The sequence below is a fragment of the Primulina huaijiensis genome, chromosome 5 (assembly GCF_012295235.1).
Source record: "Primulina huaijiensis isolate GDHJ02 chromosome 5, ASM1229523v2, whole genome shotgun sequence".
Taxonomy (NCBI): domain Eukaryota; kingdom Viridiplantae; phylum Streptophyta; class Magnoliopsida; order Lamiales; family Gesneriaceae; genus Primulina; species Primulina huaijiensis.
Window position 1 is genome coordinate 19480116 of NC_133310.1, and position 18498 is coordinate 19498613.

Consider the following 18498-nt stretch of genomic DNA (forward strand, 5'->3'; position numbering starts at 1 on the left):
CAATTCATAAACTGAGGTTTCCACGCAGACTAATTTCTGGTACAAATCAAATCATTACTGTGATCCATGAACCGAAAGCAAGAAACTTGAATTTATAAAGATTTTGTACAAAATTTTGAATTCGTGTTACGTCCGCATGTATGCTTGATGTATTGGAAGTTAAAGGCATAGAAGCCACAAAAAGAAAAGTTATAATGAAATAAGATCGACATCTGCAACAAAGGTGACAATCAAAGGCAAGGGAAGATCACACTGCTTCCGCACTTTGGAACTATGCTGGAAAACTGACGATGGGCTGAAAAAGCCCATTATTTTTAAAGGCCCTTTCAATTGGATGCTCTTATTGGGCTGTTTAGTTTGTTTTAAGGGCCACGATGAATCTGAATGAGCCCAATTATAATTGGATTTTCATGCCTTCAGAATTAAACGGAGCGACTGCACTGAATTGCCTCTTTCGAGTGGGCTTGGCGTTTAGGCGAGGCAGATTGCGTATCCTCTCGAAAAAAATGGCGGCCGGCGGCGGAGGAGCGGTGATAGAGATCAAATCAAAGGCTGAACTTGACAGTGCCATCGGCGGCGGAACTCCTGTGATTCTACACTTTTGGGCTTCGTGGTGCGATGCCTCCAAGCACATGGATCAAGTCTTCTCTCATCTCTCGACGGATTTCCCTCTCGCTCACTTTCTACGGGTATACAATATATCAATGTTGTGTATCGATACAGTTTTTGTCTGATTATTAACCTTGAATATATTTGAAATTAAGTCCTGCCCTAAATTTTTTTCCCCGGCATATTGATGTTAAAAATAAAGTACTATCAGGCAGTTGTTAGCTAATGATATTCTTTGGTTGTGTCGTTGAGAGGTGTTAAATCGACTTTGCTTGATTTACATTAGTTTCAAGTTCAAGTTGAAGAATTAAAAAAGAATTATGCAGTTATGGTAAACGCACTTTTTGACGTGAGTTACTAAGATACAAGTTTTTGTCCAAAGTTTGAGGAGAACAAATTCTTTTGGCCTAAATTAGGTGAAAATTCTGGAGTTGCAGGGGGTGGATTGTGGAAAGAAAAAACATCAAGATTTTTGGGTACCTATGTCTTCTGTTTCTACAGAACTACCTTTTTTTTCCTCACTTAGAGCTATATCTATAAGATGAGAGTTAATTAACGGAGCTGAAGCTTAATATGTAACCCTGAAAGTCAGTAGAAATTGTTTATAATATGCGTACCTGCAATTTAGGTTTTGTTACCTACTGACAGGCTTTGGATTCACAGTTTCAATTTTTTGTTTTAGTTACATGTTCCACGAATCAACAATTGACATGAGTTTACTCACTAAACAGTGCATTTTTCTTCTCCTGCGTCATCCATGCATCACACGTGTCCATCAATTTGCAGATATCCAACACTGCTATGGTTATACCATATACATCCCTATCAATAGTGTCACAGCCTCCATTATTTGCTTCGCCATAAAGTATTTGCCTTGCCTATTGATGAAAAAACCTCTGTGCTTTGTCATCACATTGCTTGGTCTTGCTCATTGCCAGCAAACCTTCCTTCCTCGTTCACCGCCTCCAAAACCTCATCAGATGTTCAAATCCATCATGATTTCATTCTCGTTTAGGTACCTTTTAGTTGTGGATTACCTACATTGTTTGCTGGTTCATCTTGTTTTTGTTCATAGGTTTTGGATCAAATATGTAGTGCACTCTTTAAATATTATATCATGTAAATTTGTTAAGAAAGATGTGCATAAAATAATTCATTCACTTGCTCATGCATTGCCTTTCTAGTTTACAATAGTGGGGTGTTTTTGGATGTGCTGGTAGTTGTGGTTTTGGTGGAGAGGGAATTGCAAACTGAAGATAGCTTATGTCACGCCCCAGGGACGGGGTTGGTCGACACCGGCGTTGCTCTCAAATTTACATTCGAAAACAACAAGCCTCAGAAGTACAAAATTCAGAAACCAGTCTTTTTATTCATAATAATTAATATTTCATTGTCTGATACAAACTCAAATTACTAATGTTTTACAGCGGAAATGTAAAAACAAGACATAACAATGTCTTAACAGATGCAGCGGAAAAACAAACATAAATTAGAACTGAGAAACAACAGTCTTCTTCATCAGCCCCAGAATTGACTCTGCTCTTCTTTTAACATTTCTTCCTTGTTCTTATCTCAGATGGGTTTGGTGGGTGAGTGATTTGGTCGTCAATCAATAAGCGGGGGTGAGAATAACTCCCAGTTTTCAAACCCATTTTCAATAGAAACAGTAATACAAATAATATGCAGAAACTCTGACTTTCAGAACATGAATCGGTATTCAGGAATAATAGGTTTCAGAACAGAAATCAGAAATTAAAATTTAGCGAGCAAGCACTGAGCACATTTGTGAATTTCATGGCTATATTGATATCAGCCCCCTATATGTTCGCTCATCTAAGGGGTGAGATCAGTAATCATGAATGTTTCAGAATATATATTCTTACCATTAGTTCACTAGGTTTCAATGCTTCAAAAATCAGAGATTAGAAATCAAAAATACATATACTTTGCTTCAAAACAGAAATTATCAAATTGGTTTCAAGATATTTATACATAAGCTCATTTACAGTAATTTGCTTGAAAGTTTCGGTTGAAGTCTGGAATCTGCTTGCTCTCGCTACTGGATTTTTCTGCTCGAAAAAGGCACTTCTTAGCTCGAATTTTAAGTGATAACTCAAGATTTGTGTAACACCAATTCAGATATTTGAGAGTGTTTTTTATAAGCAAAAATTCTGACTGTTAGCCACTTAGCCTCCCAATTAATTGTCATAATCTGCAATTATGTGCTATTAACAGCCTTTATTCCATGTTAAACGTTTCAGTTACAAGTCATAAGCAGAATCAGTAGCTGTCTACTGGAATATCGCGCTACTGAACTCTTCTGCTGCTGGATTCTATCTGCTGGAAAAATACCAGCTTCTGAAATATTAGTTGCTGCTAAAATTGTTAGCTTCTGCTGAAATTTTTACATTGATGCTGAATATTGCTAGCTGCTGCAAAATGCTAGCTACTGCTGGAAATTCGGGTTCTCACATCCCTCCCATCTTATTAGAAATTTCGTCCTCGAAACTTAGCTATACATGATCCTCAAAGAGATAAGGGTATTGTTCTCGTATCTTTTCTTCCAACTCCCAAGTAGCTTCTTTTTCGGTGTGATTGGACCATTGTACTTTGGCATATGGAATAGTTCGTCGACTCAGTACTTGGTCTTTGTTATCCACAATTCGAATCGGAATTTTTTCATACTTCAGTTCTTCATTTAGATTGCCCTCAACCAACAGTGGTCCAGTTTCAAGAATATGACTTGAATCGAAAATATATCTTTTTAATTGCGAAACGTGAAAAACATTATGGATCCTTGACATATCAGGGGAAAGTGCTAATCTGTAAGCAAATGTTCCCACTTTCTCTAGAATTTCAAAAGGTCCAACATATCTGAGATTCAATTTTCCAGCCTTATTGAATCGGATTACACCTTTCATGAGTGACACTTTCACATATGTTTTTTCTCCAACTTCAAATTCCACGGGTCTTCTTTTCAGGTCAGCCCAGTTTTTCTGTCGATTTTGTGCAGTTTTTAGTCTCTCCTTGATCATAGCAACTTTATCCACTATTTCTTGGATCAGTTCGGGTCCAACGATGGCTTTTTCCCCTACTTCATCCCAATATAGTGGTGATTGACACTTTCGTCCATATAGAGCTTCGTACGGTGTCATTCCAATACTGCTGTGATAACTATTATTGTACGCGAACTCGATTAAAGGCAAGATGTTCACTTCAATTACCACTGAAGTCTAGAGCACATGCTCTCAGCATGTCCTCAAGAGTTTGTATTGTCCTATCAGTTTGGCCATAAGTTTGAGAGTGATACGCCGTACTAAGAGTAACTTTTGTCCGCATAGCTTGTTGAAAGCTCTTCCAAAAACGAGATGTAAATCTAGGATCTCTGTCTGATAGTATGCTAACTGGAACTCCATGTAATCGTATGATATCATTCATGTATAATGTGGTCAGTTTATCCATATTATAATTCATGCGGACATGTAAGAAATGCACAGAATTCGTGAGTCTTTCTACAATTACCCATATTCCATCATGACATTGTCTCGACTTTGGTAAACTGACTACAAAATCAATGGAAATATGTTCCCATTTCCATTCCGGAATTTCTAATGGTTGAAGAAGTCCACCAGGTCTCTGGTGTTCTGCTTTGACTTGTTGCCACACGTGACACTTAGAAACAAACATTGCAACGTCCTTCTTCATTCCTCTCCAACAGAAACTTTTCTTCAAATCCCTGTACATTGTGGTACTGCCAGGGTGAATTGAAAATTTTGACTTGTGTGCTTCAGACATGATTTCTTGTCGAAGATTTTCAATGTCAGGTACACACAATCGTCCTTTCATCCACACAACTCCCTTGTCATCTGTCTGGAGATCCGATGATTTTCCTTCTTTGGCTTGTTGTTTCAGTTTAACCAAAATGGGGTCCCGATTTTGATTTATCTTGATCGTTTCTCGGAGGCATGGTTGTACTGAAAGTGACGCTAGGATTACTTTGCCCATATTCTTCTGACTCAAAGCGTCAGCTGCCTTGGTCGCCTTGCCCGGATGATAGCTTATCGTCAAGTCGTAAGTTTTCAGGAGTTCAATCCATCGTCTCTCCCGTCCCTAACATAGTTGGTGAGACTCTTTCCCACCATTTGGCTGCTTTATCCACAAGAAAAGGTGTAATCACATCTACCTTGATCTCTTTTGGAATCTCAAGTAGTCGAAGATGATTATCCACCTCCTTCATCCAATTTTCTCCGACCTCAGAATCGGAGCTTACATCGAAGTTTGAGACTCTTGCTCTTCGGAGAGACTCATATTGCTGTTTAGTCCCATTCTGAGTTGGAGGTGGTAGCGGTGGCTGATTAGCATTAGGGTTGACAAACCCTTGTAGCGTGGTTGCCACAATCGTGGCTATAGACATCAAATCCGCCTGACTGAGGACAACTGTTGGTGGTGGTTGTTGTGCATCCTCATCTTTGCGGTTGTTATTGCGATTGTTGATGCGGTTTTCATAACGAGGGTTGCGATTGTTTCTCACGGGTTTTCCGTCCATTTCCTACAAACATGAAAGTTCTAAGGTTTTTGGCAGAATAGGTACTAAACAAAGGAAGCAAAATGATTGAGTAATTGCTCAAAAATTAAATATGAAACCAATGGATAGAAATAAATTTTATTGATTTCCCACGAAAGTGCAATTACAACTAAACTTCGAAAATGCTAACAGAAATGCAAATGGAAAAAGTGTTATTACAAAGAACTACTATTGATGGCCTAATCTATCACTTCTCTCAATCCCAAATCCATAGGATCCTTTTCGACTTTTTCTTCTTCTTCGGGATCCTCCTCGGGTTCGTCTTCATGGTTGGCTAATACTGTTTCCAGATGTTCAATATGACCATGCAGAACTGCATTATGGTCGCTAAGAACTTCAACAGTGTTCTGCAACTCTTGAATCTGAGCATCAGTCTGCTCACAATACTGATTATGCTGGTGCATGAGTTGGTTCTTTTGATCCTTAAGCACTTGGATCTTCTCAACCAAGTTATCACGTAACTCGATTAACTCTGCAGCAGTCTCTTTGGAGGTTACGAATTCTTCTTGAGCTTTCCTATTCCTCTCTTCTGCCTCATGCAGTTAGTGAGGATAACGTTGGACATCATCTCTTAAGTGTTCTGCTCTACGCTGTAATTCGTCTTTGTCCAGCTCTAAGCAGTAGTTATGGATGTATAATATGGCTGACCAGAGTAGTTACATTAAGAGCTTAGAGAAGAAGATAGATAAACTCAAGGGATGTAGAATATGGCTGACCTGAGTAGTTACATTAAGAGCTTAGAGAAGAAGATAGATAAACTCAAGGGATGTAGAATATGGCTGACCTGAGTAGTTACATTAAGAGCTTAGAGAAGAAGATAGATAAACTCAAGGAACATAACTACTGCTTAGAGCTGGACAAAGACGAATTACAGCGTAGAGCAAAACACTTAAGAGATGATGTCCAACGTTATCCTCACTATCTGCATGGGGCAGAAGAGAGAAATAGGAAAGCTCAAGAAGAGTTCGAAACATCCCAAGAGACTGTTGCAGAGTTAATCGAGTTACGTGATAACTTGGTTGAGAAGATCCAAGTGCTTAAGGATCAAAAGAACCAACTCATGCACTAACATAATAAGTATTGTGAGCAGACTGATGCTCAGATTCAAGAGTTGCAGAACATTGTTGAAGTTCTTAGTGACCAGAATGCAGTTCTGCATGGTCATATTGAACATCTTGAAACAGTAATAGCCAACCATGAAGACGAACCCGAGGAGGATCCTGAAGAAAAAGTCGAAGAGGATCTTATGGATTTGGGATTTGGAGAAGTGATAGATTAGGCCATCAGTAGTAGTTCTTTGTAATAACACTTGTTCCATTTGCATTTCTGTTAGCATTTTCGAAGTTTAGTTGTAATTGCACTTTTGTGAGAAATCAATAAAATTTATTTCTATCCATTGGTTTCATATTTAATTTTTGAGCAATTACTCAATCATTTTGCTTCCTTTGTTTAGTCCCTATTTTGCCAAAAATCTTAGAACTTTCATATTTGTAGGAAATGGACGGAAGACCCGTGAGAAACAATCGCAACCCTCGTTATGGAATCCGCAATGACAACCGCAACAATGAGGATGCACAACAACCACCACCAACAGTTGGCCTCAGTCAGGCGGATTTGATGTCTATAGCCACAATTGTCGCAACCACGTTGTCCAACCTAATGGTAATCAACCACCACCTCCAGCTTAGAATGGGACTAAGCAGCATTATGAGTCTCTCCGAAGAGCAAGAGTCCCAAACTTCGATGGAAGCTCCGATCCTGAGGGCGGACAAAATTGGATGAAGGGGGTGGAGAATCATCTTCGACTACTTGAGGTTCCACAAGAGATCAAAGTAGATATGATTACACCTTTTCTTGTGGATAAAACAGCCAAATGGTGGGAAGAAGTCTCACCAACTATGTTAGGGACGGGACCTATCACTTGGCAAAGGTTCCGAGAGGCATTTATGAGGCAGTACTTCCCGACAGCAATTCGAGTGTAGAAGCTGTCAGAATTTCAAAGCTTGGTTCAAGAACCAAACATAACAGTGGTGGAGTATTCATCCAAGTTCCACTCATTGGGAACTTACTCCCCAACCATAATGGGAGACGAAGCCTTGAAGATACATCGCTTCAAGAAGAAATTGAACAGCCGCATTCAATCTGCCCTTGCTGTTATTGAGCCCAATAGTTTTAATGAATTGATGGGAGTCGCCAGGGCTGAGAATGACATCAAGAGGCGTGAAGGTGAGAACAAACTCAAGCGTCCTCAGTCAAGCCAATACCAACCGGGCCAACAATTCAAGAAGCCTAGGTTTTCAAGCAATCAATCCACCAGTGCTCCAGCCAAAGGAACCACTTCTTCTCAATCAAGCAAAGAGGGAGTCAAGTGCCAAGCTTGTAGATTCACTCACATTGGTGAATGCCGTAAGAATTCTGGAGCTTGTTTCCGTTGTAGAAAGATGGACCACCACATTGCTCAATGCCTTTTTCCAGATCCAAGGAATGGTCCAGCAAGTGGAACAACTCCAAACAAGCCTAAGGAGAACAAGCCAAATGCTCGAGTCTATGTTCTCACTCAAGAAGAGGCTGACAACTCAAATGATGTCGTAGCAGGTACCATTCTAATCAATAATATACCTGTTTATGTGTTATTTGATTGTGGTGCTACGCATTCATTCATGTCTAAGAGATTTGCCAAGAAGTTAGAAACTAAGCCTAATAGCTTAGAAGAACCATATAGAGTAGCAACTCCTGCAAATCGGATTTTAGAAACTCGCACTCTATATCGGGATATTAGTGTTCTCATAGAAAATCAGAATTTCAAGGCAAACCTAATCCAACTAAACATGGTGGAATTTGATGTAATTCTTGGAATGAATTGGTTAGCCAAGAATCATGCTTTAGTAGACTGTCATGGAAAGACGGTAACCATCCAAACTCCACACCAAGAGAAACATTTATTTCATGGTAAGACAAAAGAACAGAAAACTCTTCTTTCTGCTTCTCAAACTAGGAAAGCCATGAAAAGTGGATAAGAAGTTTACCTAGCTATGTTAAACGAGGTAAAGGAAGAAACCGCACTTGTGCTAGAAGAGATTCCGGTAGTACAAGAATTTTCAGATGTCTTTCCTGAAGAACTCACTGGCATAGTCCTCGACCGCGAAGTAGAATTTGAGATTAATTAGTACCCAATGCTACACCAATCTCAAAAGCACCGTACCTAATGGCTCCAGCAGAATTGAAAGAACTCAAAGAACAACTTCAAGAATTGTTGGATAAGAAGCAAATCCGACCAAGCGCATCTCCGTGGGGAGCTCCTGTCCTATTTGTAAAGAAAAAGGACGGAAGCATGAGATTGTGTATCGATTACAGAGAAATGAATAAGATCACAATAAAAAATAAGTACCCGCTTCCAAAGATAGATGACATGTTCGACCAACTCAAAGGAGCTACAGTTTTTTCCAAGATCGATTTAAGGTCAGGCTACCACCAACTAAAGGTTAAAACAAATGATATTCCGAAGACAACCTTCAGAACAAGGTATGGACACTATGAGTTCATGATAATGCCGTTTGGATTAACAAACGCTCTGGCAGCATTCATGGATCTCATGAACATATTGTTCAAACCGTTTCTTGACAAGTTTGTTGTGGTATTCATCGACGATATTCTGGTATATTCTTCAAGTGAGAAAGACCATAAAGAACATCTTCGTCTCACCCTCCAGACACTGATAGAAAAGGAATTGTACGCCAAATTCAAGAAATGCGAGTTTTGGCTAAAACGCGTCACATTCTTGGGTCATATAAAATCAGTAGCAGGAGTATCTTTGGACCCTACGAAGGTAGAAGCAATCATGGATTGGTCGAGGCCAAAGAATGTGACAGAGATTCGAAGCTTCTTGGGATTAGCAAGTTATTATCGAAAATTTGTTGAAGGATTCTCTTCAATAGTCATACCACTCACTAAACTCACCCAAAAGAACTCCAAGTTTCAATGGAGTGAAGAATGTGAGCAAAGCTTCGAGACTTTGAAGAAGAAACTTGCCTCTACTCCGTTATTGATATTGCCAACTGAAAGAAAAGACTTCATCATCTACAGCGATGCATCAAAAGGAGGTTTAGGATGTGTACTCATGCAAGATGGAAGAGTAATTGCCTACACGTCAAGACAACTGAAACCATATGAGCAAAACTATCCGACGCATGACCTCGAACTGGCTGCAGTGGTGTCCGCATTAAAAGTATGGAGACATTATCTTTACGGAGCCTAGTGTGAGATCTTCACTGATCATCAAAGCCTCAAATATTTGTTCACTCAAAAAGAACTAAATATGCGGCAGAGACGATGGATTGAACTCCTGAAAGATTACGACTTGACGATAAGCTATCACCAGGGCAAGACGAACAAGGTAGCTGATGATTTGAGTCGGAAGAATATGGGCAAAGTAATCCTAGCTTCACTTTCAGTACAACCATGCCTCCGAGAAACGATCAAGATAAGTCAAGATCGGGACCTCACTTTGGTTAAAATGAAACAAAAAGCCGAAGAAGGAAAATCATCGGATATCCAGACAGATGACAAGGGAGTTGTGTGGATGAAAAGATGATTGTGTGTACCTGACATTGAAATTCTTCGACAGGAAGTCATGTCTGAAGCACACAAGTCAAAATTTTCAGTTCACCCTGGCAGTACTAATATGACAGCAACGTCGGTGTCAACCAACCCCGTCCCTTGGGCGTTACACCCAGTTTTCAAAACTATTTTCAACAGAAACAGTAATATGGCTATACTGATATCAGTTCCCTATATGTTCTCTTCTATAAGGAGTAAGGCCAGTAATCAGTAATCAGGAATGTTTCAGAATATATATAATCCTACCACTAGTTCACTAGGTTTCAGTGCTTAAAAAATCAGAGATTAGAAATCAAAAATACATATACTTTGCTTCAAAAGAGAAATTATCAAACTGGTTTCAAAATATTTATACATAAGCCCATTTACGGTAATTTGCTTGAAAGTTTCGGTTGAAGTCTGGAATCTGCTTGCTCTCGCTACTGGATTTTTCTGCTCGAAAAAGGCACTCTCTTAGCTCGAATTTCAAGCGATAACTCAAGATTTGTGTAACACCAATTCAGAGATTTGAGAGTGTTATTTATAAGCAAAAATTCTGACTGTTAGTCTCCCAAATAATTGCCATAATCTGCCATTAACAGCCTTTATTCCATGTTAAATGTTTCAGTTACAAGTCATAAGCAGAATCAGTAGCTGTCTGCAGGAATCCCGCGCTACTGAACTCTTCTGCTGCTGAATTCTATCTGCTGGAAAAATACCAGCTTCTGAAATATTAGTTGCTGCTAGAATTGTTAGCTTCTGCTGAAATTTTTGCATTGCTGCTGAATATTGCTAGCTGCTGCAAAATACTAGCTACTGCTGGAAATTGCTAGCTACTATTGGAAATTCGGGTTCTCACAGCCTAGTGGATGGTAGACCAAGGGAGAGGGATAATTTCTTGTTTTTTCTTTCCGTAGATTGAACATGAGGCTATTGTTATAACGGTGGGCCCCTGAGAGAATTTGGGGGTGATACAGTATCTACTGTGTGAAAATACTCATTCTCTCAACTGGAGAAGGATCAGTCCAATCATATCTTTGTAAAATACTTAAAGTTCTGAATTATATTTGGGTACACTTGTTTAGCTACTGTTGGTTTGTATATTTCGTAGATATGTTGGTCCAAACAATGTAAAGGTTATGCACAAATTATTCAGAGATTCTCTGTTCCCTTTCTTTTCTTTTTGGAGGAGTTAGGTATCTTCAAACTGCCTGCTCCTGTTTCTATTGATTGTTGATCAAACAAGAACCATTAATTTGGTGTTCTTAATGAGAACATTGATGGATTTGAAAATTTGAGTGGTCGTCTTGTCAATCGAAGATGGTTTGGAGAAAGTGCTTCATGCACTGGAGAATTCAGAAACTCAAACAGAAATTTATTTCAAACATAGACCTTGTAGAAGTTTGCAGCAATCCAAGTGCAAAAATTAAAGATTAAGAGTAGTAGCAAATTGGAATACTGGGAAGAGGATAGCCATTAACTTGATGACTTCTAAGATCTAATACTAGGTTGTGTTTGTCCGCAAGAGGAGAAGGAAGCTAATATTTTTTTATGTGTAATTTGAGATGGGTTAAAGTAAAGCTTCCTGATCACTTTTGAACATTTTAGTTGGAAATGAGGCTAAAATTCTGATATTTTCTTTTTGTTTGTCCTGTTTTCTGTTAATTATTTTGTCCTTTAAGCATGTTTTGATCTTTATGAGTTGATAATTTTTCTTAAACTATTGGCTAGTGTGCCCATTGCTGACATAATTTTATTCTGGTATTATAGGTTGAGGCCGAAGAACAACCTGAAATTTCTGAGACGTATTCTGTTTCTGCTGTCCCATATTTTGTGTTCTTTAAGGTAAAAGAAAAGGGATGTTTTTATTTATTTTTTCCCTGTGCGATATTCAGTTGCCATGGATATGTTTGGATTTTTTGAGAAGTTCTTGAGAACTTCATGTAATATTTTGAAAAGCATGCTCAGTCCTTTCCCTGTGTGGTAGTTGCCATAGATATGTTTGGATGTTTTTAGTTCTTGAGAACTCCATGTAATATTTTGAAAATATGCCCAGTCCTTCAGTTATTACCTTTCCCATTTGTTTGCTGCTGCACAATTTTTTAATTCTTGATGGAAATCACATTTTCTAGAATTCATGAACCTTTATCCATTATATCCAACTATACAACCCACTCCTGCTAAATGCACATATCTCGTTTGACACACTTTTTCTCAATGGTAACAGTTGTGAAGGCCTCCTGCTCAACTTTAATACTTTTTTAATAGATCTATTTTTTTTGTCACATTAGGGTGGCAAAGCAGTTGATACATTAGAAGGTGCTGACCCATCGAGTTTGGCCAACAAGGTTGCAAAAGTTGCAGGCTCAATCATTCCTGGGGAACCTGCAGCTCCTGCTAGTCTTGGCATGGCTGCTGGTCCTGCTGTTCTTGAATCAGTCAAGGCTTTTGCTAAAGAAACTCATGCTTCTGAAAACGGTAGCCAATTGCTTTCTGGTACAAGTGATGGCCTCAAGAAGAGGCTTCAGGAGCTTGTTAATTCTCACCCAGTCATGCTTTTCATGAAAGGAAACCCCGAGTCCCCTCAGTGTGGTTTTAGTAAAAAAGTGGTTGATATTTTGAGAAAAGAGAAGGTCGAATTTGGAAGTTTTGATATTTTAAGTGATAACAAAGTTCGCGAGGGACTGAAAAAATTTGCAAACTGGCCAACATTTCCTCAGCTTTACTGCAAGGGGGAACTAATTGGCGGATGTGATATTGCCATTGCCATGCACGAAAGCGGTGAACTCGGGGATGTTTTTAGGGACCATGGAATTCAAATATTGGACAACAAGGTACTCACTGGACCTGATGTAGGAAAAGGCGGCACCATGGACCCTTCAGGTTTGAGTGCAGCTACAACTTCCCGTTTGCAGACCCTCATTGGTTCAGGTCCAGTCGTGTTGTTTATGAAGGGAAAACCTGATGAACCACGTTGCGGTTTTAGTCGGAAAGTAGCAGACATCCTCAGACAGGAGAAAATTAAGTTTGAGAGTTTTGACATTCTTACAGATGATGAAGTTCGTCAAGGGCTCAAAATATACTCAAACTGGTCCAGTTATCCCCAGCTATACATAAAGGGTGAACTTATAGGTGGATCAGACATATTGTTGGAGATGCAACAGAGCGGAGAGCTAAAGAAGCTTCTAGCCGAAAAAGGGGTCCCATTTGGAGAGTCACTCGAAGATCGTCTGAAACAGCTTGTAAATTCTTCACCTGTCATGCTCTTTATGAAAGGTACCCCAGATGCTCCAAAATGCGGCTTCAGCTCCAAGGTCGTGAACTCACTTAAGGAAGAGGGAGTGGATTTTGGATCGTTCGATATTCTTAGTGACGAGGAAGTGAGGCAAGGATTGAAGTCATTCTCGAACTGGCCCACTTTTCCACAGCTATACCATAAAGGAGAGCTGATAGGAGGGTGTGATATTGTGATGGAGATGCGTAAAAATGGTGAACTGAAGGATACCTTGTCCGATTGAGTAAACGGTACGAGTCATAGACGTTTGTCTACCTTGTTGTGTTTCGTAATTTTTCGACGGTGGTTGAAGATGTAGACATGTTTATCATGTAGTTTGACAATTTTTAGCATTTCCTTCTTAAAAATGTTATAAAAGCATGGCAAGAGTATTCTGCCGTTGGTGTTATAAATATGATTGAAGGATCAGTTATGAACTTTGATTTATAAAGTAGAATTGAGTTATATGATCACTCACTGTATTTCTGGTCATTAATGTGATTTTGTTCCAAATCAGATTTTAGTTGGACCCTTAATATGGGAATCAAAGCTGACTCGTCGGCAATGGTATTTACACCTATGGAATTTTTTAATTCATTTTCAAGAAGTATGAATTCTAAAATTTATCACTTCTAGTCACATTTCTCATCGATTTTCCTACAAACGATACAATTCTATTTCTTGAATGGGGTTCTGCAGAGCAGAATAAAATAGGCACAGAGCAAGAGAGCCCAAGGTGAAGCCCAATCTGTAAAGAAAAGGAAAACCCGATCCAAATAATATCACGCGCACTTGAATTCAGTTTCACTTTCTTCGCAGTTTCACTTCTTGAAGCCCTCGACTCCATCGATGCGGCAGTTCTTTACGATGTGTTTGTATGCTTAAAATTTTGAATTTGAAAGTAGATATGGTAGGATTGTATATTAATTTGATATATATGGTATGATTGTATTGGTCCAATTGATGGAACACATTTTTGTGTTAAAGTTTCCAAAGAACATGTTACAATGTATAGAGGAAGAAAATATTTCCCCACACAAAATGTGTTGGCTGCTTGTTCCTTCGATTTGAGATTTACGTATGTCTTACCTGGATGGGAAGGTTCTGCAGTTGACGGGTGTATCCTGGATCATGCGTTTAATATAGAAGATAAACTGAAAGTTCCAAATGGTATTTCATCAAAATTATATTATTCGTTGAAAATAAACAACAACAAAAATATATTTTAATCTACAAATTTTTTTGTAGGTAAATTTTATCTTGTTAATGCAGGATTTATGCTAAGAGATGACTTTATCGCTCTTTATACAGGAACACGATATCATCTAACAGAATATAGCAGTCGTGGCATAGAATCGCAAAAAGAAATATTTAATCATAGAAAAGAAAAATGACTATTGTTCTAGAAGTTTTTAAAAGAGGTAGTGGATTTGGTTGGAATGACATAACAAAAAAAATTGATGCACGGGAAAAGGTTTGGGATGCATTAATCAAGATATGCATGATTGTTTTGTTTATTTTGTATTTTTAACTTATTAATGTTTTAACATATTAATGAAAATTGAATAGGTATATCCTGATTTTAAGCTTGTCCAAAATATTGTTATATTGAATACGTATATCTTGATGTTAAACTTGTCTGAAATATTCTTATTCCTTCTTTTCTCGTGCTTCGAGAATTATTTGAAAAAGATAGAGCTGCTGGAAAAGGAGCGGAAACTGGGAAAGAGAAGACACGTCGTTGGGCGAGAGAAGAAAAAGAATTAAGTAGTCGTGAATCTTCAAGAATAGAAGAGATCAACCAATTAGTAGCTAAGCAAGAGATACGTTTAGAAAGTTTGGATGATTTCGGGGAGGAGAACTTTCAACAAACTTTCATTCCTCGTTCATCATCCACAAATGCTATATCTAAGAGTGACAAAAAAAATATCAAAATCTGATTATATGAATGAGAGACTTGATAGTTTGAATGCTACACTCTCGCAAATTTTTAAAGTGATGGATGTCACTGAACAGAGCAAACGTCGTTGTCAAGATGTATACATTAAATTGAAAAAACTGAAAGGAGTTGATAAAAATTTCGTTTTTGAAACAAATGACTACCTGATGTCAAATCTAACTGCAACTAATTTTTTCTTGGGACTTCCACATGATGACCGCCTTTGTTAATTGTCATGAAAAATGGACAATTCATCTTAAGATTTAATAATGACTTGATTTGGTAGAATAAAAATTATGATGTGATTCCTGGTTAGATTCAATGTTGAATTTATTAATTTTCTATTTCGCATATTTTATCCTTGAAATCTACTCTAGTTGTCATAAAGATTAAACAATTCTTTATTCAAATATGAAAAATGCGACAGCCAGTCGTGTTGAGTCTTTTTTTCTTAGCGTCCCATTTTCCTTCACTGACCAAACTCATTTTCGGTTCAAATGGCAACTCATCGCCATTATGCCCGAAATCCCCTAAGAAACTTACAATTCACGCTTTCACAGTCATTCTCATATTTCAGTTCAACTAACCAGATCTTCTAATAATAGAGCATAACTGTTGGCCCGAATCCTCAAGTCCGAGAGAAACATCAGTAGTATCATCTAACGAATCAAATCCCTTGTTTTCAATTTCTTTATCAATCAACTCATATCTATATTTCCTCAAATTCACACCCAAAATTGTTAACAAATGATGATTAAAGCCGTCACCATTTACATTGAATATTTCCAACGTGCCATTAACAAAGCTATTGATAATACTCGAAGAATTCAAGTAATCAAGCTTTAAAACAACATGATCTGGCATCAATTGTTCAGAATCTAAGCCAATCATACAGAGTTCCATTTGAAGGCGCATTTGTCCAACTTCACGGTCCGAACCGACTGATGTTGAAGAATATAGGGTATTTATTTTTAGATTTAAAGTTTATCCAAATTAAAGTTTCAGTAAATTGTCAAATTGCGGGGATAGCTCAGTTGGGAGAGCGTCAGACTGAAGATCTGAAGGTCGCGTGTTCGATCCACGCTCACCGCATTTTTTCACAGTTTCTTTGTTTATTGGACTTCATTTAAGAAGAATAATAGACTGTCCGAAAGCCCATTTAGGAATAATAATAATACACATTAAGATTGTCCGAAAGCCCATTCTCACTTTAAAAATAATAAAGTCCATTAATGCTGTCCACCCATATCCTTTCAACATATCATACGACTATTTGAAAGCCCGTCAAGACACCATATCCTACCCAGAAGAAGAAAGAATACCAACATATACGTTTTTGGTACTTAAAAAATATCATAATTTAATATACCTTTAAGACCCAAATTTTGAAATTTTACATTCTCTTGTGGTTTTTATGTTAGTGGTGATTTGATTTGATTTGATTTGATTTGTTTAGGTTTGGTATTCTAAAAAGTGATAGGCGGGAGTATTTTTCATTTTACCTAAATATCTATAAACTTTTTTGTTTATCTCTGTATTTTTTCAATAATTCATCTATATCATATTCAAACTCCATTTCAATGAGATGTTCCTCTTATTTATCCGATAAAAATTGATTGAAAAATATGACAATCAATTTAAAAATAAAAAAAAATCTATACATTACATTAGACGACCGTTTAGTTAGGTGATTGTTCTAATTTTTACAATTAATTTGGATAGGAAATTTAAAATTTGTGTATCATTATTTATTTAATTTTATAAAAGTCTAAACATCACTTTATCTTTTCTATATAAAAAAAAATCACATTTTTCATAATTCATTTTTATAATTTTTTTTGAACCTACATTTAATTTTTATAATAGAACTCAAGATTAATACCAGTTGATGTCCAAAACCATCAACATCGACCGGAGCCAACAACTTTGTACCCAAAAGTTAATTAATTAACCAAACTAGGAGTTTCTCAATACAGGTGAACTGAAAAGAAGTAGCCCACAAGAATTTAATGTCCACCCACACTTACGCATGATTGAAAATTATTTATAGTAGGTTTGAATCCCAAATTCCAACCGGCCAAGTTTTTTGTTTTTCAAAAATGGCTTCCATTCTCCTCCTCTTGTCTGAGCTTCTCCGCCGTGAAAACATAGACATCCTTATTATGTCGTCATCATTCGATCACTCTACCGCCATGAAAAGTTCCGCCGACAAGTCCGTCGTTGTCATTGGAAGTTTGCCTCAAAGTTGCAAAAACAATGCCCTGCAAGATAATCACATTCAAGAAGATCTGCCGAGTGTCTCTATAGAATACTTAGTTTGGCCTTGACTTGTCCTGATTATCATATCATTCGATCCACAGATTTTACATTGACAAAATATCAGTTTTAGCTTTGTATGTATTGATGTGTGATATTTTTAGTAATATATGTTTTGTTAGATCAGTTATCATTAATTATGCTTTTAATCAATTTTAGTCACTCTTTTCAAAATCACGTAATTAAATTATTAATATTATTGTTAATTTTTGGAAGTATGTGTTAAAAAAAATTTCGCGTTTATTTATTTAAAAAATTGTATGATTATATATGGGTTTTTATTATACATAAAAGAAAAGTATCCCAAAAAACATGTGGTTTATCCCACGCATTGTCATGAAGAAATCAGGCATGGACGATATAGGTCGTTAAAATCTTCCATTTTTAGTTGAAAATAAATGGCTTTATTTTTTTGTTTTTTTGGGTTAAAAAGCCCAACGCTAGCTACTCAAAAGCTTCTTATTTAATTCTAACCAAAACAAAGTCGCACCATGACAATGCAAAAGGAAAAAAGTACAAAAATACAGAAGGATTTCTGGCAGAATGGTGGTCCTTATTTTGGAAATGGAAATGCTAGGACCTCCTAATCAGCGACACACCGACCATTTTAAACCAATGCCAAGTTCAGATATGGTGAATCTTCACCAAAGTAGTAGTCCTCCAAAGACATTTCCAAGGCCAGATATGGTGAATTTTCTTTAAAATGGTATTCCAATACCATGCAGTGGCCAGAATTGAACCCATACTGTTTAGGATCACCTACTTTTTTGCACTTTGATTTACAGAAAGGGGACTTTTTAACGAACTTGATAGCTGCAAGTATACATGAGCAAGAGCATCTTTTGTTTCCTGAAAGAAGCATGGATTTTAATTCACAGCTTCTGATCAATGCTGATCAATTAGCTCGAACATGATGGTACTTGTCTTGCAGAATGGTGGATTTTGCACAAATTTTCCGGGATCTAGCGCTACACAGACAACACATCATGGAGAAACAAATTTCATACAACCTAAAGCTGAACTTTCTGATTCCAGTCTGTTGATCACTGATCTTTGTTCCTCCTATATATTTCCTAATGGTCAGTGATTTTATTTCAATTCTTGGTGGATTCTTGAAGCACAAGTATACATTTTAGAAGTCCCGACACCTTCTGAAATCTATTTGTTGTATTCCATTGG

General features: G+C 37.5%; 1 protein-coding gene and 1 non-coding gene across 2 annotated transcripts; both read left to right on the forward strand.

Annotated features, from left to right (window-relative positions):
• The first annotated feature begins 418 nt into the window (after positions 1–418).
• On the forward strand, positions 419–13493 carry LOC140976866 (monothiol glutaredoxin-S17-like). The gene is made up of 3 exons (XM_073441254.1): positions 419–689; positions 11561–11635; positions 12082–13493. The coding sequence occupies exons 1-3, from the start codon at positions 507–509 to the stop codon at positions 13306–13308; spliced, it is 1485 nt and encodes a 494-aa protein (XP_073297355.1). The 5' UTR covers positions 419–506; the 3' UTR covers positions 13309–13493.
• Positions 13494–16022: 2529 nt separating this feature from the next.
• On the forward strand, positions 16023–16095 carry TRNAF-GAA (transfer RNA phenylalanine (anticodon GAA)). Its single transcript has one exon. It is a non-coding gene; the product is annotated as a tRNA-Phe (tRNA).
• The last annotated feature ends 2403 nt before the right edge of the window (positions 16096–18498 follow it).

Bases quoted from the DNA above. Each gene is read 5' to 3' on its own strand.
- LOC140976866 (XM_073441254.1), top strand. From the start codon at position 507: ATGGCGGCCGGCGGCGGAGGAGCGGTGATAGAGATCAAATCAAAGGCT. The intron at 690-11,560 runs GTATACAATATA...CTGGTATTATAG, and splicing joins CTCTCGCTCACTTTCTACGG to GTTGAGGCCGAAGAACAACC. The intron at 11,636-12,081 runs GTAAAAGAAAAG...TTGTCACATTAG, and splicing joins CATATTTTGTGTTCTTTAAG to GGTGGCAAAGCAGTTGATAC.